The 27361-nt window shown below is 49.0% G+C and overlaps 1 protein-coding gene across 2 annotated transcripts; it reads right to left on the bottom strand.

The window, feature by feature from the left end:
• Positions 1-1900: 1900 nt before the first annotated feature.
• On the bottom strand, positions 1901-26775 carry Exog (exo/endonuclease G). 2 transcript variants are annotated; one of them, XM_005082344.4, is made up of 6 exons: positions 26536-26775; positions 25167-25316; positions 22542-22681; positions 19477-19553; positions 16706-16820; positions 1901-3349 (listed from the first exon to the last, which is right to left on the bottom strand). In XM_005082344.4, the coding sequence occupies exons 1-6, from the start codon at positions 26684-26686 to the stop codon at positions 2888-2890; spliced, it is 1095 nt and encodes a 364-aa protein (XP_005082401.1). In that variant the 5' UTR covers positions 26687-26775; the 3' UTR covers positions 1901-2887. The 2 variants fall into 2 exon arrangements, with proteins under 2 accessions (XP_005082401.1, XP_021089897.1); XM_021234238.2 differs by having other exon boundaries at positions 26477-26608.
• Between the last annotated feature and the right edge of the window lie 586 nt (positions 26776-27361).

The following is a 27361-nucleotide window of genomic DNA, read 5'->3' as shown; positions in this document are numbered from 1 at the left end:
TTTTAAGTCAAACAGATAATTGCTCTAGATCAGTGGTTCTCAACCTTCCTAATGCTGTAAAACCCTTCAACACAGTCCTCATGTGTGATGCCAGCCCCATCAGCTCCACCAGGGAAAACTAGAGCGAAGCCCTAGGGGCTTTTACGTCATTAGACAGAGGTGTGTTGGAAGAGCTCACAGGAAGAAACAAGGCCAAGTGCTGAGGGCCGCCTGAGCAGTCAGCAGGGTCCAGGGTTAGGGTGGGCCATGTATTCCTTGTCACCGTGACAAACCCCTGACAGAAGTCACTTCAGGACGGGTTTCTTCGAGCTCGACCACTGCGGGCTAGAACCTTCAAAGCCTGCCTCTGCTGACCTACTCCTCACCCCCTCAGGGCTCCACAGCCTTCAGATCTGCTGCACAGGCTGGGATGTGTTGATGGGACACATGCTGGATCCCCACCACGCCACAAGAGGCTGTTAACAGACGTCTGCCACAAGCCCAGTGAGCTCAATGACACCCTCAGAGACCAGGCAGGGGACACAGGTGACATGGCAACACAGAGGATCATTCCAGCACAGCTCTGCAGGAAGCCACTCCCTCGGCCCCGGGCTGCCTCTCCTGCCTGCCGGGCTCTGATCAAAGGCCTAGGAGGAGGACAGAGGTTTCCACTGATGAAGGTGCAGGTGCAAAAAGGGAGCGCCAGCACAGCGTGTAGCTCAGGGCTGGCATAGCCTTCCCTAACCTCTGTGACTTAGTAAGGCCTTTGCTGTGTTCAACTTTGGCCAAACAGCCTCAATCCGGAGACCAGAGTTTGAAGCTGTCACTGGAAATTGGGAAAGATTAAGGATTAAATCCCCTACCCACCGAAAGGGACTTCCCACAGCAGAGTCTCCCAGCCTGGTCATTCCTTCAGACCAGGATCGGGATGGGTGAATGGCACAAAGGGTGGTGGTCCGGGCTTGGTCTGAGAACCCGAGGGAACCCACTAAGGTAGCAAATGGACAGTGGCCCAGTCAGGTTTAGCCGGTGACAACGTTATGTCTCTGAGTCAAGTGAGGCCCAGGAACCTACTGCATGGAATCCAGGACAATTGACAGCTACACTGAGGGGCCACAGTGACCTGACCCAGAGGGAAATTCTAACCCTTTCTTTGGGGCACTCTTAATGACAATGTTCACACAGCAGCTCAACAGCCACAGCTGTACACCGATGCAAGTTCTACACATAAAGGATGAGGTCAGTGCTTGAGAGTCCTGGCTGCTCTTGCAGAGGACCCCGATTCAATTCCCAGCATTGACATGGTGGCTCAGAACCATCTGTAGCTCCATTCCCAGGGGATCCAATGACCTCTGCTAAGCACTGTGGGCAACAGGCACTCATGCTGTGGACACAGATGGATGCATACAGGCAAAACACTCAGATGAAGATTCAAAAGGAGAATAAATGAGGTCTGGCACACTGTGTTATGTTCTTATCTCTGTTTTTCATGATGACCAGGAAACATTTCATAGGAAATAAAAATCCCAAGATATATTAACTTATTGAGATACTCAAGATCCCTCAACATCTAGGAGAGACAGGAGTGAAGACAGCAACCTCAAGGCCACCAGCAAGTCAGGCCAGCGTAACAGAACGGAGACATTCTGAATACCTGCAGGGACCTAAGTCACCGACCATCAAGGGTGCCCGCAAGCCTCCTGGGGCTCCTGGAGAAACACCCAGGTCCCACACATCACCTCTCTTCTGAGGAGAGAAAGTAACAGACTTTTTTGGTCGCAGGGACATTTTGGCTTTCTACCCTGAGAAGGGTTGGCACAAGCCAACGGGGATCAGAGAGATGAAACAGAGTGGCATTAATCAGCTACCATGCCCTAACCCGACTTTTTGTCTTTACTCAAATGAAGGAGCAGAACAGGGCCAAACACCGCCTCACGTTTATTGTAAAAGCCATCTCGTTGCTATCAGAGGCACACACAACCCCTCAAAGACCGCCCTCACTCCGCTGCTTGGAAGACAGCAGTGGAGTGACAGATTCAGACAAGTCCTGCCTGGAAGCCACCACACCGTGTACACTAAGGATAGCTCAAGCCTCTGTGAGCCTCTGCGATGTCAGCACAGGAAGACAGGAGACAGCTGCTCTTGCCCACAGGAGCGGCCCAGGCTCTACCCACCTGTGGTGTACGGCCTGGCAGACGACAGAAGCTCAGGTACCTGGTGGCTCGGCACACACCTTTCTTGGGCTCCTTTAGCACGCCCCAAGGGAAGGAAGAAACACTTATCTGACCCCATGTGGTCCCTGGAGGGAATCGCAGGCTCTGGTTAGACCCAGAAGTACCGCCATCCTTGCTCTAGTCTTCCCGACTCAGGTATCAAAGTGTCTCTGCCCAAGGACACAGCAAAGAGACAGAGCCTTCCCAGCAAGCGGAGCGCAGGGCCACAAATACACACGGACATAGAAATATACTGGAGTCAAACCCCACCCAACCTTGTCTTAGCTCTGCAGAGCACCAACGGGGAACACACACAGTGCTCTACACCTCAGCGTCCCCACGTGTAAGATGGGAACCCTGGGACTTTGCACAGAGGCTCACTGTCTGACGCTACAGCCAAGCACTGCGCACAGAGCACATGAGGAAAAGCTTCAGCACAGACAGATGGGAGGACGTCAGGGTCATGAGAGGAGAAGCAAGAAGTACGTCACCCAGGGCAGGATAAGAGAGGAATTCTAAAAGCCGTCTCCATCACCGGATCCTAGCGAAAGAAAACAATACTGGGTTTTGAGTTAGCAAGTCTCTGGAGAGATTTTTAGTCAGGATCCCATCGTTTCTTGAAAAGAAATCCACTAAAACGCAGCCGTCAGGAGAGGGCGCGCCTGCTCATCGCGGGTGCGCAGCACACACCCACACTAGGACAGCTTTTCCCGCTGGGCGTCTGCCTGCTCCTTGGCTTTCAGTTCCTCCAGCTTCTTCCCATAGCGAGACAGGAAGTAATCGTCAGGCTCCACCCCTGAGCTCTTCAGTGTTTCCAGGACCTTCTCCAGTCTGGCCACGGACCGGGCTCCGTCAATCTTCCTCGTGCTCAGGTACAGAGTGAACTCCTCGAAACCCAGGAGCTTACAGGTGTCCACAGAGCAAATATTCCGGATGTTGCTGGCTCTGTCCAAATGGGGAAAAAACACCAGACCTGACATCTTCTCTAGGTCCTGGAGGCTCACCTGGAACTCAGTTAACTGGGACTGGAACCCAATGGCTGTGTTTGGCACCACAAAGGCCCCCAGTGCCAGCGGTTCAGTAGATTCCGGGCTCCTGCGGGCCAGAATCACCTTGTAAAGATGTGAGGGGACCGCCACATTGTCCTCACCGATCACCTAAAAACAAAGCAGCCCGGTTAGTGGCACTGATCTGTGCCAACAGTCTCCAGGGTCTCAGATGCACTCCTGGAGAAGCCCCTGCAAGCAGCCTCAGCAAACCCCAGTGCGTCATGGTCCAACTGCTAAGGAAAGCAGAGAGTCAACAGGGCCGAGTGTGGAGCAGGCTGGTTCTAGCCAGTCTTGAGAACAATGCTACCCCACAGAGGAGGACGGAGGAGGAAGGGTGCTGGAAACAAGCACTGACTGCCGTCTACTCTTGTCTCACGGCCAGGGCTTTGGATGATCCACGCAGCAAGTCAAAACCGCTGGCCTCGGTGTCCCCAGCTCTCATGCCACAAACGGCCCTGGTCAGCAACCTCACCAAGAAACGACAGGCAGCCTTTGAAGAAGCAGCCAGCTACCACATCAACAGAACTTTCTAGATCACTTTAATAGCAGCTCACTTCTTTGCATTACGCGCACGCACCAGCGTTTGCTTAGCTTCGCTTGCTCCTGGACTACGAAGCATCGGGCTTCCAGATTGCCTCGTCAAGTCAGACACTTTGGAGAGGCAGCCACACAACGAGGAAGGCAGGCAGAGGCAGAAAAACAAGCTGGCTGTGTCGGATGACCGCACTAATGAGATAGCATTATGGAGCCTCTTCAAATGTCCTTCCAATACGCTTAAAAGCCTCATCTGCCGCCTAAAAAAAGAATGAAAGCTGAATGTCCATTTTCTTAATGGTCCCCGATAAGACGACACAAGCCGACCGAGCATGCCCGCAGTGTGCCTTCGGTCGGGGGCCTCCCCACCAGACAGTTCTGCCTGCAGGTGTCCTGTCGGAAACCCAAAGAAGGCAGCAAGATCAGAGCCAAAACTCTTTCCTGATTCATACAAATCCAATCCACACTGCACACAGCCCAGAACTCCATGGCCATCTTCCGTCTGTCACACGTTGTCACAAGCAATGACAGGACTTCAGGGAAGACTCGGCCACAACCATCTTTGAACATACTGAAAGCGGTTGGCTGGGCTTAGTACAGAGTGAAGTTTATAAAACCACAACTGTCCACAGGTTCAAAGTTCTTATTCCCAAGAGTGGCTTGTGCAACGAGGCCAAGAGAGCTCGTCCAAGCAAAAGGGATGAGAAGGAAAACTACTGCATCCACACCTGGTTCATGGATCCCGAGATACTAACAAATCATGCGCATGGATCCGGAACCTGGCACTGACCTCCAGCACAGGATAAACTGGGTGTGGTGGAGCAGCCTATAGTCCTAGCTAGCATTCGGGTGAAGGCAAGAGGATCAGAAACTCAAGGTCATCCTTGGTGCACACTCAGGGAGCGCAAGGCCAGCCTGGGCTGTGTGTCTCATTTTAAAAGGGAAAGGGACAGGCAGCAGCAGTGTGCTATCTAAGGGGGTGCCAATGCCATGCTTACCCCGTAAGCAGAATGTGGCCAGATGCTAAAAGATGATGAATAAGTATGATGAGGGATCCGGGGACCAGAATTAAGGACACAGCGACTATGGAGCCAGATTCACAAGGGGATAGAAGTTGAAATGAGCTTCAAATGCTTCACAGTGGCTGGGGACCCGTGGGTAAGCAGATTCTTGGTGCCACCTGGTGGGCTTTCGGGGCCACTGCACCACAGCATAAGAACCTCCAAAGCCTTGGAGAGCCTTCTGTACATTCATTTCACTATGTCTACCAAAAGGGCTCCCTGTCCACAAGCAAACGGCTACTTTCACAGACATTTAACTAGCCATGCTCTCTGGCTGCCAAACAGAACTCCTAATTGAGTTCCTTAAAACCCAGCAAAAGGCATAAACGTCTGCCATTTCATGGCTTCACTTCAAGGCAATGCGCCATCTCTATGGTTTTTCAGGTTTTTTTAAAGGACCTCAGCGCTGCCGTCCTGAGAGCTGCAGGGACGCCCAGCAGCTCTCCACCACTCAGCTATGACACTGCTCTGACTCAAAGCCGAAACGTGGGGCTCTTCTAGACATCTCCATAAGTAAGCAGAAAATGAAGTCAACTTGTTATCTTGTCCAAGTCAATCTACTGTGTTCTCAGCACATCTAAGGCGATCGTGCCTGTTTGGAAATTTAAAAACCCACTGTTTCTTCCTTAAATTTGAGATTTATAGCCTGGTGGTGGTGGCACACACCTTTAATCCCAGACCCAGGAGGCAGAGGCAGGTGGATCTCTGAGTTCGAGGCCAGCCTGGTCTACAGAGCCAGTTCCAGGACAACCAGAGCTACACATAGAAAACCTATCTCAAAACAAATAGGCAAACAGACACACAAATAATCTTAAATAACACAGGGTTCTCTTCCTTATAGGTAACTCAGCAATACACGTAAGTTTTCCTACTTGGAGAAAATGCTCCTGGAATGCACAAGTTCAGTCGACTAGACAGCTACTCGGGTTCCAGTTGGCCACAAGCTACAACTCACAACCAGTCTCTTTCTTCCTGCAATCCCAAGTGCCCTCACAGAACTGTCATGACAACAGACGGACATGCTAGATAAGGAAAAAAAATCCCACGCCTTTAAACCCAGCACACGGGCCGCAGAGGCAGGGAGATTACTGAGAATGTGAGTTTGGGACCACCCAGGGCTATATAGTGAGACCCTGTATCCAAAGTGAGAGAGAGGAGGACGAGGAAGAGGGTATGACGGTACACACTTACAATTCCAGAAGCTTGAGAACTAGAGGCAGGAGGATCAGGGGTTCAAGGACAGCCTGGACTAACTACATGGGACCCTGCTCAAAACAACAACAAAAAAGATTTCAAAATCCCCAAGACGTGTTAAAAAAAACTATTTTTTACAGTAGATGTCATTCAAAAGCCAGGTTTTGCAGAGGGATAGTGGGAAAACATAGGCTCCAGCAAGATTAGACCAGTTAAAGGTCAACAGCAGGTTTCAGAAGGAGAAACCAAATGGAACACAAATGATTGCGGACAAGGGATTTCTATATGGCTTAACACAAACCAAGCTTTTAATATCAGCACATCAGCAACAGATCTTTTTCACAGAAGATTTGGCATAAAAACGCTTCACAGAGGAGATTGCTGCTGCCATTAAAATGCCCAGGAACCCTGGTCTCTCCTCAAGGCTAACAAAACCTGGAAATCAACCAAGTGAAAGTGGCCGGAAATACAACACATAGGACAGCTAGCTGTAAGACGGACTCACATCTAAGTTGGTTATTTCGTATATACTGCCTGGAGCTGGGTTCCTTCCTTCCAAGAGACAGAAATAACAACTTATCCCCGCTATAATCACAAAGAACCCCCAGTTCCACAAAAAGTCGGCAAGAAACAATACAGGCTCTGCCTGCTATTTGTAATGTCATAAAGTTATTGTGTCTTGAGTAAAGTCCTTAAGACAAATGCATTTAATGACCCCATTCCCAATAAGAAAGGAAGGAAATCAAATCAAAATAAAATTGCTGGGACACACGAGACCACGCCCTGAAAATGCCAATCACGAGAAAGACAGACAGGCGGACGGATGGACGGACAATCAGTAGTTTGGGAAATGAAATCCATCCACACCTAGGAGGACAGAAGGAATGAGAAAAGTGTGGAGACATGGGAAGTGAACAGGAATGTTGGTGACCCCTGTGTCACTCAAAGCCAGCAGACAGCAGCCGGCAAGGCAGCTCAAACTAAACCGAGCTCCACCTACCGGACAACTGCTGCAGACAGCGGCAGATACATAATGAACAAGCTCCTAGACTTCCGGATTCCCGGGGCAGAGTTCCGATTTCCTCCCTCCCTACTAGTGACCGGCAGAAATCTGGACTGCAGCTCCGCAGTGACGAGCAGACTGTTAGACACCGCACGGATACCACCTCTCCTCAGGTCATTTAAAGTCCAAGTCCAAATCCTCAGGTGTGTTTCACTCACCCGGACTCAGTCTCTCTGGAACAGACGCAGGGCCTCAGTCCTCTAAGGGTGACTCTGATCCAAGCTGTCAGATGACTCACTTCTGATAACATCACTGCTGCTCCTCCTCCCTGAGGCCTCGACTTCTAGGGTGCTGTGATCCACTCCCCCAGATTCTAGTGGACATTTCTGCCTGGCTGTGAGGAACCCTCTTGGCCCACTTTCTGTTATTTCTGCATGCGAGCAGATACTCCTGGCCTCCGCCCACGGCACCCTCCATTCCTGACGGCCTCATGCTCTGTACCCAGCAGTCAGGCGACCCTTTGCCACAGAACTTTGAGAGCCCCAGAGGACGAAGCTGACTGAGCATCAAATGTGCAGACACACAGACCCGCGTCTGGATCTCCCCTGGCCGATCAGTCAGGAGCTGTACGGCCTGGATTTCCCCCTGCCATCCTGCTTCCGAACGCCTGCCGCATTTGGGTTAGGGCTGCGTGAGTCAGAATGACAGCATGCTGAAGGGCGCTCCTGCGATGCCGAGAGTGACCAGGGCCCTCACTAAACGCCAGCTCCTTGGCTTCACTTCTGCCAAGTTTAAGCGCACAGCATACACGCTCCAGCGCCTGCACAGCAGACCCAGGGATCCCGCGTCGGCTGGGCACGTCCTGCTGGGGGAGAGTGTATACGGCCGGAAACAAGCAGCAAGTCTTAAACGGCTGTGTGACTCAGAGTCGTCATGCCTAACTGCCAAGCACCCCCTTGGAGACGGAGCTCGAGTTCACACTGTTCCTTCGGCAGAACAGGAGGCTCTTGAGGACTGCTCAGCGTGTCCCCTTCAGAGCGGCATTAAAGGACACCACTGGACCCTCAGATGCTCGGCTGGAACTGGTGCTTCTCAAAGGTCCCACATGCCAGACGACTGTCTGGATTTCACGGCTGGACATTCGGGTTTCTACCACCAGACCCCGCTCTTGGTCTCTTCTGCACAGATGTGCTGTTCTCAGCACGGGACGCCTCTTCCCACCCCACCCCCACACCCCCCGCAGCCCCACCTTCCCTCAAATGTGTGCACGAATACACTTTCTGCCCAGATAAATTCTTTTTGTTATTTGTTCCTTTTATTGAAAATTATTGCCAGAAGATAGTGGTACACAATTCTGTTTTTGAGACAGTTTTTCTGTGTAGCTTTGTAGACCAAGCTGGCCTCAAACTCACAGAGACTCACCTGCCTCTGCCTCTGAGTACTGGGATTAAAGGTGTGTACCACCACTGCCCAGCTTGGTGGTACACAATTGTTATCCCAGCACTCGGGAGGCAGAGGCAGGAGGATCTCTATGAGTTTGAGGCCAGCCTGGTTCACAGAGTAAGTTCCAGGACAGCCAAAGCTATGCAGAGAAACCCTGTCCCAAAAAGGAGGGAGAAGGAGAAGGAGGGGGAGAGGGAGGGGGAGGAGGAGGAGGAGGAGGAGGAGGAGGAGGAGGAGGAGGTTACTTTTTTCTCATATAACATATTCTGAGCCGGGCATTGGTGACGTACACATTTAAACCCAGCACTCAAGAAGCAGAGGCAGGTGGATCTCTGTGAGTTTGAGGCCAGCCTGGTCTACAAGAGTGAGTTCTAAGACAGCCTCCAAAGCAATACAGAGAAACCCTGTCTCAAAAAAAAAAAAAAAAACATTCTGATTACAACTTCCTCTCCCTTTATTCCTCCCAGTTCCTCCTCCTCCCCTCACATTCAGATCCACCTCTTCTGACTCTCATTAGAAAACAGGCAGGGCTGGAGAGATGGCTCAGTGGTTAAGAGCACTGGCTGCTCTTCCAGAGAGGTCCTGAGTTCAATTCCCAGCAACCACATGGTGGCTCTCAACCATCTGTAATGAAATCTGGTGCCCTCTTCTGGCCTGCAGGGATACATGCAGGCAGAATACCGTATACATAATAAACAAATCTTAAAAAAAAAAAAAGCAGGCTTCTAAGGAATAATAAGATAGAGTATAAAATAAGATAAAACAAGGCTAGCATGTTGAAACAGGGCTGTCTTAGGGTTTCTATTGCTGTGAAGAGATGCCATGACAGGGCTACTCTGATAATTTGGGGCTGGCTCACAGTTCAGGGTTCAATCCATTACGGCCATGGTGGCAAGCATGGTGGCACACGGGCAGACGCGGTGCTGGAGAGAGAGCTCTACATCTGGATCCACATCTGGAGAGCGAGCTCTACATCTGGATCCACATCTGGAGAGCGAGCTCTACATCTGGATCCACATCTGGAGAGCGAGCTCTACATCTGGATCCACAGGCAGCAGGAAAGGAGAGTGGGCCTGGCTTTAGCATCTGAGACCTCAAAGCTCACCCCAATGACACACTTCCTCCAGCAAGGCCACACCTATTCCAGCAAGCCACGCCTCCTAACAGTGCCACTCCCTGAGCCTAGGAGGCATTCCCTTTCCAACCACCACAAGGACAAAACAAACAGCAGGGGAAGAGCCCAAGAGAAGGCACAAGAAACAGGTAAGACTCAGAGTCCCACTCACTCGCACATCAGGAACCCCATAAAAACCCAAAACTGGAACACACACTACATACGCAAAGGACTTGTAGGGTTAAAAAAAAAAAAAAGAAAAACATAAAATTTTTTTAAACAGGCAATTTTTTTTAAAAGCCCACACATGACATTATGAGACTGGGAACCCTCAAACATGCAGTAGAGTTTGCTATTGGTTGACCACCTACTGCTGGGCATGTACCATTAAGAGTAGTTTGTTTCCCCAATGAAATCCCCTGGGAGAAAACCAAATTTTCATTTGCATGTGGTTATCGATTGGAAATACCTTCTGGGTTAGGGATGGGGGCCAATTAAATTCTTTTTTTTTTTTTTTTTTTTTTTTTTTTGGTTTTTCAAGACAGGGTTTCTCTGTGACTTTGGAGGCTGTCCTGGAACTCGCTCTTGTACACCAAGCTAGTCTTGAACTCAGAGATTCATTTGCCTCTGCCTCCCGAGTGCTGGGATTAAAGGCGTGAGCCACCACTACCCAGCACCAATTAAATTTTTAAAATAGCGAAAGGGTTTTTTTTTTTCCTAATTTAATTACTAACAGATGGTATCTTGCCCTCACACTAACAGATATACTAAGGAGTTCTGGGTTTAAATTTTTAGTGGGAATCAAGTTTGATCTGAAAAATAACACCCAAACTAGCAAGCCTACATTATTGTTGAGAAATCTACTAGTGAAAATAAGTACATTAAATTAGAGGTCACGGGACAGGTCTGAGGAGATAAAAGTTAGATGACTACATGATGAAGTCTTATTGACACTCAGCCTCTGCATATACACACATGACGTATAATAGTGACGGGGTTCACACTCCACCTCCGCATATACACACATGACGTATAATAGTGACGGGGTTCACACACTCCCAGGCCTTCCTAACGGTGAGCACTAAAGGTGGAGAAATTTGCTCTACTCTTTGGAGCTTTCTCCACCCTCCATAAGGAGCTAAAAATAAATGTGAACACAGATGACAAGCCAGCAAACAGCAGAGCGAACCTCAAGAGTCAACTTGTCACGCAACCTCAGAAGCAGGGCCCCTGGGAACCAAAATGCACCTGTACAAGTACTGTGCCACTAAAGCAATGGCCTTGCTCCACCTCCAGGATGAAGCTAACTATCTCGAAAAGAACACTTCTCAATCCTTACATGGTCCACGTAGGACTCCCTAGAGAACTTGTCAGGTGTGTAAATTCTGGACCCACATCCCTAACATAAGCAAAGACTAGAAAGTTTACCTACATTGCTGTGGTGGCATCTTGTTTTGCCAGAGGACTTGCGGTGGTGGCTGCATCCTGGGGGCGTGGCTTAAGGTGTTGGGACCTTACCCCTTATAAGGAAGAGGAGGGGCTGGCTCATGCTCTTGGGTTGTGGTTGGAGCATCTGGAAGGGCAGAGACTGCATCTTCAGGGGCAGGAAGAGCTCAGGGTTATTCACCATCACTGTGTGAGTGCTCCCCTAATAAATACCTGTTAATCACCTATCTGGGTTTTGTAGACTCCCTTAAACTCCTTCACATTGCCTCTTCCAGAAACTGAGGCTGAACCTCAACGTAATACAAGAGACTATAAGGAAAGGGGTCTGGGGAATTTAGGGTTAAGTGGACCTAAGCCAAGTGTAATGAAAATACATAATAACTAAGATTGCCCTTGAGTTTACCGGGGGCCCGTCACCAAACTATCATTCCCTTGAAATAAGCTGTCAGCTTTGGGTCACCCGTTTCTCCTCCTACTTTCTGACTCTTGACGCTTAGACCTCTGAGGCCTAACTGTACCAGAGACGACCCCCATCTGCACTCCTGTGTCTCACCCTATCTTAAATGTGTGTGTGCTAACGACTCCCAAGCCGGTCTAGACACCAAGCCTGTCCTGAGGTCCAGACTCACTCATCCCCCTACTGAGCACCTCTGAGTGGTCATCACGTCTCAAAACGACAAAGCGCAAGCCCCTGAGTCTCTATCCCTGCCCTCTCTGGTCGCTATCATCTCAGACTGAAGGTGACTAGACTCCTTCCTCCTTCCAAAGGAGCCCCAGGAAGCCCCCGCCTGCAGAATCTCCTCTCGAGTTCCACTAGCCGCTCGACTGTCAACTCCTATCTCCACTTGCTCTTCTCAAGCTGCTGGCCAAACGGGGTTTTGCAAATGTAAACCAGATTACACCACTCTCCCAACCGAAACCCTGCAGGAGCAGCCTGTCTCCACCCAGTCTGGGCTTCTCCCATCTTCCCCAGCCCACCAGCGGCTGTCACACTGGCGGAACACTGTTCCCTGAACATGCAAGTCCGGCTTCTCTCACTTTAGTTAGGATTCTGCCCGGTTGTTACTTACCCCAAGTGACCAATCCTACTTCCTCACCCTCCTCCCTCTTCCACCACCCTTTAATCCCAGCACTCGGGAGGCCCGCCTCTGCCCCTGCCTCTGCCTCTCTCTGCCTCTGCCCCTGCCTCTGCCTCTGCCTCTCTCTGCCTCTGCCCCTGCCTCTGCCTCTCTGCCTCTGCCTCTGCCTCTGCCTCCCGAGTGCTGGGATTAAAGGTGTGCGCCACCACCTCCCGGCAAGAAGAATCTTAAAAAGGTACTTTTTCTCTTTTTGAAAAGAGTATGACATTAAATGGCCTGAACCACCTGACTTAGAAAGTAAAGGTGCATCACCACATTCCTAAAAGCAGCAGCCATGGCTCCCTGCCATCTTCACCCTCTGCTCCGTGACTCTGTCGTTTGCTGTCATACTTGTCTCTCGATGGCACAGGCTTAATGACACAGAACTATATCTATTTCCTACAGATCCAAACACAGGACTTACACACACAATACTGTAAATGCTGGTTTTGTGTTTTCAATGGGCCCAAGAGTAGAATCAATCATGGACAACAGGGGCTGAACGGGAACACGGAAGAGGGATGCACCAGGAAGTGCTGAAGCGGGTAAGAAAGTCATCCCACCAGGCGGCGGTGGTCATGCCTCTAATCCCTCACTCAGGAGGCAGTGGGTGGATCTCTGTAAACTCAAGGCCAGCCTGATCTATAGAGTGAGTTCCAGGACAGCCAGAACCCTGTCTCAAAAAACAAATAAAAATATCAGCAGACCCTACAAATTTAGTAGAAAAATTCAATGTTACAGGCTCAGAAGTTAAGAGCACTGGTTGCTCTCCCAGAGGTCCTAGGTTCAATTCCCAGCAACCACATGGTGGCTCACAGCCATCTGCAGTGAGCTCTGGTGCCCTCTTCTGTAAGGGAGGCAGAACACCGTATATATAAATAAACCTTTAAAAAATAATAAATCAATCTCTTAAAAAGTCTTTTAAATAAATCTTAAAAAAAGAAAAGACAAAGAAATCTTAAAGATAAAAACAAAAACCAAGACCATCACTCAAAATACACCCTTCAGAAAGCTGCCCCTGACCGACCTCATGATCCCGAAGACTGTGAAGACAGCTGCCGGGTCTCTAGAAACTCCTCGGGCTGCCTGACCACCTTAAGCATCATCCACAGAAAAACAGCCAAGTTACGGAAACACAAGTTCCATTGTATGAAAACTGAGACCTGAGACACAGCATTTCTATATTTTTCCAATTCTGAATTCCAAACAGACTCTGTAAACGTCCAAGAACTCCATTGCTCACCTATGCCCACCAATTGTTACCATTTTCCTTGATTCCTTTATCTTTCTCTTTTCTGTTATCTCTACACTTACTTAAGTCACAGACCCAACTCCTTGATCCTCCAGGACATACTGTCCTCTTACGGAGACATTCTCTTACAGTCAGAGAGCAATTCCCAAAACCAGGAAATCGAGTACCACCCACTAGTCTCCAAACCTCAATTGCAGCCCGCTCTCCCCAAACATTCCTCAGCAGCCTTGTTCTCCGCCTCTAAGACCACACTGCAGGGTTTGTCTTCCTGTCTCAGACACTCAAGGTCTGCAGCTTGTCGGCGAAGTTTCTGTCCCGCCTGGTCCCACAGCCCTTCAGTCCCAAATAAACACACAAAGGCTTATGTTAAGTATAAACTGTTGGGCCTATAGCTCAGGTTTCTTACTGGCTAGCTCTCTTAATGATTAACCCATGACTATTATGTATTTCCACATGGTCTTGGCTCACCAGTGAAGCCCCGTCTCCTTGGCAACTAAAGGCGTCTCTCTGGCGAGTCACTCCCTATGTGTCCCTCTCCCCAGCATTCTCCTAGTCTGGTAGCCCTGCCTATCTTCCTGCCTGGCTATGGCCAATCAGCATTTACTCATCAACCAATAAGAGAAACATATATTCACAGGACATCCCCCATCAGCAGCTGGTACCCCAACCTGTGATCATGACATGGCCCCTCTCTGTAATAAAGCACAGTGTTCCATAAGGTCCTGCCCTGGGCTCCGCCCAGTACTGCCACACAATGGGACTGAATGTTACCCATTTTGGCAGAAATGGGCAGAAATGTATTTTCTCCTCCATACATCACACCAGAAGTCCCACTGCTAGAGACATACACTTTGGCTATTTGGTTAGGAAGACATCATGTCTCACCTTTTGATCATCAGATGGCTTGTGGGAAGGTCCCACACACAACTGCTGCCCACATTTTGACGCCTACTGAGGATCTCTGCTTGAATCACTTGGTACTGTGAAGACTGCAAAATGCTCCTCATGGCTTCCACTCCTGACAATTCCCTGGCTGACATCAGTCAGGAATGTCCCCTGCAACCCGTATGTTTACTTGACTACCCGAAGGGTTACACTGCACTCGGCTTTCAGATTTAGTCAGATTGGTAAATGGGAGCTCCTTCCGGCTCACTCCTCTGTCCTCCAAGAGATCCGTTTGTCTGAATGCTTCCTTGCCGCGGGGACAAGATGTTCCATGTCTGTACGTCCCCCCATGAGACTCTGGAGGGAACCCGCGCTTCTCTGAAGTGCTAGGGCTATTAGCAAGAGGAGGTTTTTGGAAAACATGATTTCTAGAAAAGCCTATGTCACTGCTGCTGAGCCATCTCAGCACAAAATAGGACACACATTCTTATAAGCTGTAGTTTAGAAAATCATATCCCGTAAGAAAAGCAACACCTAAAATAGGACACACATTCTTATAAGCTGTAGTTTAGAAAATCATATCCCGTAAGAAAAGCAACACCTAAAATAGGACACACATTCTTATAAGCTGTAGTTTAGAAAATCATATCCCGTAAGAAAAGCAACACCTAAAATGTACAAATGTTGCATTTGAACAACCCAGATAACACAACCACCACACCAATATACACACACAAATACACACACACACACACACACACACACACACACACACACACGTTTGGCCTTGTTTTTTATCTTTTTGGGTGCTGCCTTGGTTTTGAGGGAGGAGGGTTGTTGTATTAGGTTTTTATTTGCTTGAGAACAAACTTAAAGTCGGATGGGCAGGAAGGGGAAATGACTGGAAGAACTTGGGGGAGGGAAGAATATGATCAAAATATATTTAAACTTAAAAATTGTTTTAAATAAAAAATATAATAAAGAAAACACTACATAAGACAATGAAGGGTCAATTTTTCCTTTTATACTGAGTAAAATTTCATTACACAGCAAGCTATTTATATAAATCTCTCAATTCCATAAATCAAAACTGTAACTTAATCATTCCAGGCTTATAAGTCACCAGACTTTTTGGTGGTGAGAGTAAGAGAATCTAGGCAAAGCCAAGAATAATTATATTGAAATCAAAAGCAACAGGCAGTTCTAAGCATTTTTGTTCTAAGATTTTTTTTTTTAATTTTCAAGACAGAGTTTCTCTGCATAGCCCAGGATATCCTGAAACTCACTCCACAGAACAGGCCAAGCTGGTCTCGAACTCACAGAGATCCACCTGCCTCTGCTTCCCGAGTGCTCGGATTAAGGGTGTGTGCCACCACCACCTGGCAAGTTCTAAGATTATTGAAAAATGTATACTAAAATTAAATTAGCAATTTGGTCAGAAGAGAAAACTGAAAGGGATTAGTCTTAAAGAACAAATTCTTCTGCCTTCCTTCACCGCCATTAAGAGTGAGTGGGCATCGCGGTGCGTGACTTCACAGGAGAGTGAAGCGGGCTGTCCTGGGAACACGGGTCACAGTATTAGGTGCTGACACTGCACAGCACATCCGATCTAGACAGCAATCGCAGGCAGGTGCAGAGCACCCCAAGTCTGCTCATTTGCTCTGCAGCCAGACTCTGAGGGTTTAAGCTAGCCAGAATTTACTAAACACCCGCGGTATCTCCAAAGCTAAGTGGCCCTCCAAGTACAGCTCTGGCTCTCTCCCCACCCTGTACGGACCACACGGTGCCGTTCTTCTGGCACAGTCCTCAGGGACCTCCCCATGAAGAAATCCAGTGACGCAGTGTGGGTAGAGCACTCAGCCCTGCTAACGCAATACTGTAACACGCTCAGGAATCCCAGCACTGGAGCCTTCCACAGCAGGAGTCTCTGATGCCTCTCACATCACTAAAGGGTCTCATACACTTAGTCTGCTTCCTGCCGTCCGTAAGAATTCCAGCGTCCAGCACTCAGGAGGCAGAGGCAGGCAGATCTCTGTGAGTTCGAGGCCAGCCTGGTCTACAGAGCTTCCAGGACAGCCTCCAAGACAATACAGAGAAACCCTGTCTGGGGGGGGGGGGGGGATCCCAGTGTCTTGAACATTAAAAAAGGAAAGAAAGAAAAAAGGAACTCTAACATAGTTGGCTATGGAGCGTCTCCCTTTAACTGTAAGCATCTTGAAGACAAGGACTCTTTTTTTACCCAACTGTATGCATCTTGAAGACAAGGACTCTTTTTTACCCATCACTGTATCCTCTACTCCTATAAACCTAACGGTGCCCAATAAGCAATGCTGAAAAAGTGAGATGCAGAAGCAGAGAATTGAATGAGATTATGAGTTCGTGAACAACATGACCGGGAATGTTAGAGTCCTTACCTGGTAACTAACTGCTTTCTTCCCATCGCTTCCAGTATGAGGTAAGGTTAAGGGTCCCGATACTATCCAAATGTCTTCAAATCTCTCCGTCAGCTCACGACAATACATTTCTATTCTGAAAAACATATCAAATATGTTGTATGTTCGCAGGCACACACGTAAGGAGGTGACAAGCCACCCAGTCCTTAGGAAAGACACCAAGACATCTCATTTAAGATATTAACTTAGGGACACCCATAGTGGCACACCTTTAGTCCCACCCAGTACCAAGGTGACAGAAGCAGTTGGATCTCTATGAGTTCAAGGCTACACAGTGAGACCCTGTCTTAAAAAAAATTAAAGCCAGGAAGTGGTAGTACACAACTTTAATCCCAGCACTCGGGAAGCAGAAGCAGGTGAATCTCTGAGTTCAAGACCAGCAGGGTCTACAAAGCGAATTCCAGGACAGCTAGAGCTATACAGAGAAACTGTCTTAAAAAAAAAAAAAACAAAAACTTGAAGCAGTCTTTTGAACCTCAAACTATTAAAATATATATATATTTCAAATCTGGCATGATGACCCACACCTTTTATCCCAGCACCCATGAGGCAAAGGCAGGAGGATCTGTGTAAGTTAGAGGCCAGTCTTGTCTACATAAGAGTTCCAGGCCAGCCAAAGCTACACAGTATCAAGACTATAGCTATTCAAGTTCATCCCATCTGAAGCTGAAGGTAAGATTCACACTGAGACGTCTGTCAATGTCCTACACTTACCTGGAAGAGTCAAAAGCTAACTGCACTTTCCTAAGTCGTGGCTATTTCTAGAACACGATCATGAAAGACTGCTGGAACCAAACCATCATTCTGTTGTCACATGTCACCCGAATGTGTCTTCCCTAAAAGGCGAAAGATACTAGGAACAATGAACTCTTCCGTTCTGGCAGCCCCATGCAGCAGCTACCTCTAGGGGAACTATCTACACAGCACGGCGCTAGGGACACAGGTGGAGGGTCACAACACAGCCACCGACATGGCAGTGCCAGGCACTTTTTATACTGCACTTGGATGAGATCTGAAGGAGACGACAGTACTTGCTGCCGTTCCTCTAAGTTTCTTTCGAAGTACAGATGCCCCATTGCCGGGTGAAGGTCTCCTCCCTACAAAGACCTCCCTCAGGAGAAGAAATGTAAAAGGCTCCCCCACAGGTGTACAATCAGAAATACAACACGGGAAGGGGTAAGAACAGCACCCCAGACCTTTAGCAAGTTGTAAGGAAAAGCTTTACAAGGGACTGAAAGGATCCATGAGTTAAATCTGAACCTTAATTGGATCCCAACAACGACCAATGAGACACTCGGGGAAATGAACACTGTGAAGTTGGTACTAAAGAGTTACTGTTATTTTTTTTAAGCGCAATAGTATTGTGGGTTACATTTTTTTTTTTTTTTTTTTTTTTTGGTTTTACGAGACAGGGTTTCTCTATATTGTTTTGGAGGCTGTCGGTCCAGCCCGGCCTCGAACTCACAGAGATCCGCCTGCCTCTGCCTCCCGAGTGCTGGGATTAAAGGCGTGCGCCACCACCGCCCGGCTGGGTTACATTTTAAAACAATTCTTTTCTCCTAAAAACATACTTTATGATGTCACACACCATCATCTGAGCAGGTGGTCGGGGTTCAGGTGCACAAATGAAACACATGGGCCATGACTGGTAATGACAGAAGTCTTCACAGGTCCCTTTCACGGTTTATGTGTCTGTGTTTGCACACAAGCACATGGGTGCAGGTGCCAGAGGCCAGGAGAGGTGATAGAACCCTGGAGACAGAATTACAGGCGGCTGTGGGCTAGCTGGTGCGGAGGCTGAGAACCAGAGCAGCGTGAGCTCTTAACCACTGGCCGCTGGACTCGTAACATTTTCTTAGTGTTCACTTCTAAAACTGTATGTCTTTTTATGTGTGGGCTACCTGCATGTATGTAAGTGAACATGTGAGACCCCGAAGAGGGCTCCATGGAACCAGTGTTAGGCAGTTGTGAGCCACCACGTTGATGCCGGGAACTGAACTCAGACCTTCTAGAAGAGCAAGCAGTGCTCTGAGTGTCGAGCCATCTCCCCAGCTCTATTCTTTCATTTCCTTCGTTTTGGATTTTTGGAGGAGGGATGGAAGTCGTGGCCCCTGCACATTTGAAGCAAGTCATCTATCAATGAACTACATTCCTAGCCTTATTGTGAACCATAAAATATTACATAGGAAAAGCACACTACCTTAAACAACCTCAACCAGTGCTAGGCCCAGACGCCCAGTGAGACCACCTGGACAGAACTTAACAATGTCAGAAGAAAGCAAAAGGCTCCGATGTTTTGGTTTCTACCACTAAAGTGGTTAACGGCTGTGTTGAACTGTACCACACCAAAACTGTTCTCTTGCAAAGCTCAGAGACAGACAGTTGTGTGTGGTGGTGCACACCTGTCACCCCAGAACTTTCAAGATTGAGGAAGGAGAATCCCCAATTGGAGGCCAGCCTTGGTAACTGACAGTGCCTCACAAATACAGCTTGGGAGCAAAGTGCCTTCCCAAGACGTGCTGCAGTTACCATCGCGAGTATTATTTGGAGTAGTTTCTCTCAAAACCCGACTTGAGCAGAAGCAAACCACCAAAAAGGCAGGCTATCTTTTAAAGTCTGTACTCCCAAACACGGCAGAAGCCGGCCCTTCAGCCAGGAGGCCATCTGAAAAGCAGCAGAGACGGCACTTCCATGCCAACAGTTTCCACACACCACCCGCCATCCACACATACCTATTCCAGTAGCCAGAATTATTATCGAAATCCTGAGGCACAATATTAGAAAGGTAAAAGGTTTCCGCCATGGCTTTCTGTGAAAGGAATTAAAACAGCGCGTTATTCTAGCATGCTCTCCCTCCTGAGCCCCACAAGCAGATGCGGCAGCTCTGACAGCTGGTGCCTGCAGGACTACTCATCAGTGCTGCCCCCACCTACACCCCCAACCCACTCCTACTTACTTAAACAAAGACATACGCATTCCAAGACAGAAACCTGTCCTTATGCAAAAGAACCACCCCAGGGCCAGTGAGATTGCTCAGCAGGCAAAGCGCTTGCCTCACCAGCTTCTCACCCTAATTAGGTGCCCAGAGCTGGCAGGAGGGTGAAAGGAAGAATGCACAAAGCTGCGCTCCGGTCTCCACACACAATCCATGCACACGCACAGACACACACAATCCATGCACACGCACAGACACACACAATCCATGCACACGCACAGACACACACAATCCATGCACACGCACAGACACACACAATCCATGCACACGCACAGACACACACAATCCATGCACACGCACAGACACACACAATCCATGCACACGCACAGACACACACAATCCATGCACACGCACAGACACACACAATCCATGCACACGCACAGACACACACAATCCATGCACACGCACAGACACACACAATCCATGCACACGCACAGACACACACAATCCATGCACACGCACAGACACACACAATCCATGCACACGCACAGACACACACAATCCATGCACACGCACAGACACACACAATCCATGCACACGCACAGACACATACAATCCATGCACACGCACAGACACACACAATCCATGCACACGCACAGACATATGCACATACAATCCATGCACACGCACAGACATATGCACATACAATCCATGCACACGCACAGACACACACAATCCATGCACACGCACAGACACACACAATCCATGCACAGGCACAGACACACACAATCCATGCACACGCACAGACACATACAATCCATGCACACGCACAGACACACACAATCCATGCACACGCACAGACACATACAATCCATGCACACGCACAGACATATGCACATACAATCCATGCACACGCACAGACACACACAATCCATGCACACGCACAGACACACACAATCCATGCACACGCACAGACACACACACAATCCATGCACACGCACAGACACACACAATCCATGCACACGCACAGACACACACAATCCATGCACACGCACAGACATATGCACATACAATCCATGCACACGCACAGACACACACAATCCATGCACACGCACAGACACACACAATCCATGCACACGCACAGACACACACAATCCATGCACACGCACAGACACACACAATCCATGCACACGCACAGACACACACAATCCATGCACACGCACAGACACACACAATCCATGCACACGCACAGACACACACAATCCATGCACACGCACAGACATATGCACATACAATCCATGCACACGCACAGACACATACAATCCATGCACACACACAGACACACACAATCCATGCACACGCACAGACACACACAATCCATGCACACGCACAGACACACACAATCCATGCACACGCACAGACACACACAATCCATGCACACGCACAGACATATGCACATACAATCCATGCACAGGCACAGGCACAGACACACACAATCCATGCACACGCACAGACACATGCACACACAATCCATGCACACGCACAGACACACACAATCCATGCACAGGCACAGACACACACAATCCATGCACAGGCACAGACACACACAATCCATGCACACGCACAGACACACACAATCCATGCACACGCACAGACACACACAATCCATGCACAGGCACAGACACACACAATCCATGCACACGCACAGACATATGCACATACAATCCATGCACACGCACAGACATATGCACATACAATCCATGCACACGCACAGACACACACAATCCATGCACATGCACAGACATATGCGCAAAGTAAGTTTAATTATAAAAAAGACTAGCCGGGCATTGGTGGTACACGCCTTTAATCCCAGCACTCGGGAGGCAGAGGCAGGCGGATCTCTGTGAGTTCGAGGCTGGGCTAGACTGACAGCCTCCAAAACAATACAGAGAAACCCTGTCTCGTAAAACCAAAAAAAAAAAAAAAAAAAAAAAAAAAACAGATTAACCCTGCCTCAAAAAGACACAATTCATGAATAAATTTTTAAAAAGACTATAAGCTGGTACATTCCTATCTTCCCAGAGTTTCAGACGTGAAAACAGGGATCAGGAACTCCAGGTCATCCTAAGCTATATAATGGGCTCTAGGACAGCCTGTACCACATGAGATTGTCTCCAATAGTAATAAGAAGGAGAACTATACTGTAAGCCGTTCAGTGTGTCTGGCTTTTCTTACCATTTTATAATAAGCTCCAAGGACTAAAAGTCTCCAAAGAAAGTGTGAGAATGCATTCGAATTGGCTTTAAGCCCCTGGAGAAAAGGTCAACTTTCAGGAATTTTATTTAAGAGGTGTGAAAAAAAAGCAACAACAAAACATTTAGTTCAGAGGTGGCAGAGAAAACATCTTTTTCTCCCAGTTTCCAGCCACCATAAATTCACTCCCATGGCATGTCTGGTCAACATCACAAAACTCTGCTTCAATGACCGTAGCCACAGCTACCCCGACACCCAGCTCTTCAAGGGCGGTTCTCAGCGTGGCAGCCACTGGATCAGACGGAATGCCACTTTGTCAACTTTTCTACAGTTCTCAAACTTTTCAAACTAGAATGAGTTAGGGACAGGGGTGTAGCCCAGTGGTAAATGTCTGTTTAACATGCACGAGCTAAAATTAAAACTAAAGAAACGAGTAGCTTGATCTCCTAGTGGCTTTTCAATTCCCTTTACATTTAGAATTTAATTTTCAGAGGCAAGAGACAGACAGACAGAGTGACAGACAGACAGAGAGACAGACATTCTCAAGCTTTACGGTTTGGTTCCTAGATCACCAGCCACGCACCCTCATCCTCTCAAAAGTATGCGTACACTGGAAAACTTGTTATTTCCTGCTGGGGCCATGTGTCCTCGCGACCAGCCACTTCCAATGTAGTCCTCATTGAGGGCACTGAAGGCAGAAGGGACACTGGGGTCAGGCTTGAATTTACAATGTTTTCTGTCCGCGTCACCTGAAGAAAAACATACAAAATGGTTACGGACGGCTCCCCTAGGGCAAGCAAGTCGGCTAGTGTGAGCAGGTATCACTGTGAGTAGCTGTTGTCAGGGACCACAGACACGTCTCCAGTTCCTAACATAGTTCAGATAGTTCATCTGAGTCAGGCTTGGTCTAGGGCAGGATGCTTCTCGTTGAGTGAAGTTTCCTAACACTCTGACTCTCACCTTTCCAGTTAAAAGAAAAGCACACTGGACAGAGCTCCAGTGAGAACAAGGAGACAGAGAACGTCCCCACTAAATCAAGTGTGAAAGTGCCAGCGTGTAACTCACAGCGCTTCCGACAGCATGTTCAAGACCTGCCCAGGATCAAACCGGACCAAATCCCAACAGAGCGGGGAAACGGAGTCACAAAGTCCCTCTTTTCACTGAAGAGCCACTGGCCCTGAGGGGTTACCCATGCCCCAATACAAGATCCGACACCCTGACACATACTGACAGCACTAAGTGGACCTGGGGCGGGGCGTGGGAGGGTCTTAAAAAAAAAAAACAGAGAAACACCTGAACTAGCTGAACTAGGAAGGAATAAAGGTAAAGGGGATAGGGAAGAAATTGAAGGAGAGGGAATAGGGGGTAGACTTGATCAAAACCCATTATATGCATAAGTTCCCCAATAATTAAAAATAGACCCTGTGTGCAAGTCAAAGGACAACTCTGTGCAGAGTCGGTTCTCTCCTACTCTCATGTAGGCTCTGAGACTCAGGTCAGCCTTGTGCATCGGTTCCTCACAAGCTGAGCTTCCTGCCAGCCCCGGCACACGTTTTAAAGTGAAGAGAAATAATGTACAGACCTTACGTTCAATGGTAAATCACAAAATAGGAACAAAACTACTAAGTGGGATGTGGTTGGGCATCCTTGTAATTCCAGTACTTAGAAGGCAGATGTAAGAGAACAGGAGTCCAAGGTTATCCTTAGCTAGATAGATTGATAACCCGAGGCTAGCCTGGTCTACATGTCTGAAAAAAAAAACTATAGCAAAATATGTGTGGGGTGTGTGTGTGTGTGTGTGTGTGTGTGTGTTACCTTTAAGACAGAAAGGAGTTACTGTACCATCAATTTATTTTAGTTTTTTTTTTTTGAGGCAGGGTCTCATAGTATAGCCCTAACTGGCTGAGAACTTCTTTTTATAGAGGCTGACCTTGAATTCCCTGTCTCTCCTAAAATTAAAAAGGTGTGCACCACCACACCCAGCAACACAATTTTAAAAAGACTACCCAAACCACGTGTGGTATCATGCACCTTCAATTCCAGCATTCAGGAGGGAGAATGTAGGTCTCTAGGAGTTTAAGGCCAGCCAGGGACACATAAGACCCTATCATGGAAAAATAAAAATAAAACCATCAAAACTTATAGAGGAAGAATAGTCCACAAAATAACATCTCTCACTGACAATAAATACAGTAAAGTCAGCTATTAGACTGGGAAAGCTTAACAACACTCATCACAGGTGAAGGCTGGGACCGGACACTCAATAATGACCAAGTAAACTGAGGTAAATGGACTCAGAAACCAATTTGACATTCATTATCAAGAGCTGGTGATGTTAATCAAAGAACCTTCCAAGCCATGGAGGACACACGAACAGACGTCACAACCGGCAGCCCCCAGCCTCATCCCACAGCACGGCTGCGGCACTCTGACCCTTCCACACCAGGAAAACACGGCGGTTTCCTTCTGCCAAGAACGCTCTTCTCCAATCCCGAGGCCCACCTGGCCCATGGCTAGGTAACTCCTACCTACTCTTCAGTCCACTGTCACAGAAGCAAAAGCACCTCCTGGGACACCTCCAGCACACCCTGCAACATTCCTTAGTGACACCATCCTGACCAGCAACCAATTCTTTCAGAAAGGTGGCTAGTGATCTTTATCACGGGCTCATAATTATTTGACAGGTCAAACTGACTCCCCAGTTAAAATGCCACAAAACTCTGGGAGGTAATGGTGCACACTCGGAAGGCAGGCAGTTCTCTGAGTTCGAGGCCAGCCTGGTCTACAGGGTGAGTTCCAGGACAGCCAGGGCTGTTACGCAGAGAAACCCCATCTCGAATAATAAATAAATAATAAAAGGATTAGGTGAATAAAATACCACAGGACTACAGACCATCTACCGCAGTCCCGGCTGCATCCGCACAGCTCTGCAGCGCTGTGCAAGCACACTTAGCGGGTGTTTATCAAGAAGACCTGCTGAGGTAAAGACCACACTCGCTGCATCCATCTTTATGATGGAGCCTTGACACTTAAGTGCTGAAATACAGATGTTCTCAGCCCTGGAACAGCTGGGAAGGGTCTTGGGGTTCCTCGGATACTAAGCTTGATCCATTTAGTCACTATTTTCGGTGTGTGCTGCGAGGTGCGGAGGTTGGGAATATTACCAGCAATCCCCTTGTTCTAAACTTGGGAACTCTCTCATGTGGGCACCTGCACTTTGTTCCGACCACCTACCTATGATCTTGTCCTTGGATATGTGTTCAAGGACCCATCTGGGCACCCGCTTCTCCTGATCGTAAGACAAGGCATGATTAGTGTAAAGTCTGGTCTCCATCCCAGCTAAAGGAAATCCAAATTGTTCCAAGGCAACTTTTTCTGCAGGTTCTAAGAAAGAAAAAGAAAAGAAAAGAAAGCAAGTAATTAGTGATCTTTAATGAGAACAAAGGACTACAAGGACAACAGTGATATCTAAAAGTGTATGGCTCAAAGGTCTCACCAGGGAGTGATTCTCAGTGCTGGGGATCACAAGGGTCTGATCAAACAGACCCCACCTTTGCAATTGTTAAGTCAAAGGAAGCAGCTTAGCAAAACCCTCCGCTGCCTACGCTGTGTATTTACAACAAGCTTCAATTCTAGGGGGTGTGATTGATTTGGCGCTGGGGAATGGAACTCAGGGTCTCACTCATGCTAGGCAAGAATTCCAATAGGGCCACATTCCCAGTCCCTCTACTTTTGACTCTGAAACAGTCTCAAAGCCAACTGCGCACTCACTCTGTGGCCCAGGCAGGCCACCTACCTCCGCCTACCCCACTCAGTGATAACTTTTAAATAAAGGTCCGGCAGGGGGCGTGCAGGGACAGACCTGTGGGTGTACTAGACGCCCCTAGCTTCAACTCCTGGTTCCAAAAAGAAATAAGGATCCGATTTCGGCAGTTTTCCAAATCTGTCTGCACCTCAGACTATAAGGAGATCTCAAAGGAAAAACTAGTCATCGGAAAAACTGGATGGGAAAGGGTCTCCATACTTAAGGAGACCAAAAAAAAAAATGGCCATCATTTTAGTTTTTCATCAGCATGGTATTTCATCTGCCAGGCTTAGTATTCACTTTAGTTTTTTCTAAAGACCACAGCGCCATGAGTGGGGCGCACACACCCGTTACTCCAACAAGTTTGATGCCTGGCTGGGTCACGATGAGAAAGAATGGACCCAAGCCACCCCTCATTCACTGACGCTTCCCCCAGCGTCTTAGCACAAGGGTAGGCTGGCAGGTGGGCTGCAGGAAAGCAAGCCCGTGGGGTGGGGTGGGGTGGGGTGGGGTGGGGTGGGAGCCCCAGCTACGTATGAGCGGGGCCGCTCCCTGGCTGGGACTCCCACCCTGCAGCCTGGAGGAGAACCGGGGAGCCCCGCCGGGCGGCAGCTCGCACGCCTCCCCGTTCCCCGGTTGCGGAAGCCACGTGGCCAGCTGCCCTCCCTTAAGCTGCCGTCGTCGGGTACTCCGCCGCAGTTTTCGCCACAGCAACAGGAGGGGAAACTGAGGCACTTACTGAAGGCCGGCTCCGGACCAGGCACCGGGCAGCACGGTCTCGGGAACCCGCAGACTCACCGTGCGGCTCCGGCTCCGTCGCGTCCCGACGCCGGAGGAACTGCAGCGCCGTCAGCCCCGCTCCCGCGGCGCCCACCACGGCCCCGGCCAAGAAGCCGTTCAGAAACCGCCGCGAGGCCCCGAAGCGGGACGCCAAGCTCTTGCTAGCCATTGCTCCCGGGGGACGCCAGCAGCGCGTTGGCTCTGCCGCGCACGCGCACCCCGGGGTCCGAAGCCGGAACGGCCCGATCGCAAGCCCGGGAACGAGGCGCGCACGCGCGGTCTGGAGCCGCCGCCCGGAGGCCTTCGCGGCTCCGGGCCTCGTGCGCCCCCTGCTGACCAGCTGGAGCAGGTGCGCCGGCCTCCATCCCTGGTCCAGGCCAGGTGATGGATGGGTTGATGAAAGCCTCATGACTTGCTGGGTTTGGCGGTGTGCTTATGCTGTCCTCGGGAGAAAATACCGGTAGTCTCCTCCTTTAATGGTGAGTAGATGAGTCCTCATGATCCAACTCGGGGTGATTCCAAAACCTGTGCCGCATTGCAACACCTGGCTTCCAGTCAAAATGCACATACAACTCCTAAAACTGCGCGTTCGTGCCTCCTGCTATCGAGTTTCTTGGCAAAACAGGGCTCCACGGTAACCTGATACTCGGATGAGCCTGAGCTCAGAAGCGTAAATCCCTGACAGGTGTGCCACTCCTTCATGTCTCCTCTTTATCTAGCAAGGGTGCTTGCGACCAGCACTGACGGCCTGAGTTCAATCCCTGGAACCCACTAGATGGAAGGAGAGAACGGACTCCTGAAAGCGGTCCTCTACTGCCATAGGTGTACATTTCCTCCTACATCC

The sequence above is a fragment of the Mesocricetus auratus genome, unplaced genomic scaffold (genome assembly GCF_017639785.1).
Source record: "Mesocricetus auratus isolate SY011 unplaced genomic scaffold, BCM_Maur_2.0 Super-Scaffold_100691, whole genome shotgun sequence".
Lineage (NCBI taxonomy): Eukaryota > Metazoa > Chordata > Mammalia > Rodentia > Cricetidae > Mesocricetus > Mesocricetus auratus.
This window is presented reverse-complemented; position numbering and strand designations above follow the sequence as displayed.

Bases quoted from the DNA above. Each gene is read 5' to 3' on its own strand.
- Exog (XM_005082344.4), bottom strand. From the start codon at position 26,686: ATGGCTAGCAAGAGCTTGGCGTCCCGCTTCGGGGCCTCGCGGCGGTTT. The intron at 25,317-26,535 runs GTGAGTCTGCGG...TTTCTTTCTTAG, and splicing joins GACGGAGCCGGAGCCGCACG to AACCTGCAGAAAAAGTTGCC. The intron at 16,821-19,476 runs GTATGTGTGGAT...TATGTTTTTCAG, and splicing joins AATTCTGGCTACTGGAATAG to AATAGAAATGTATTGTCGTG.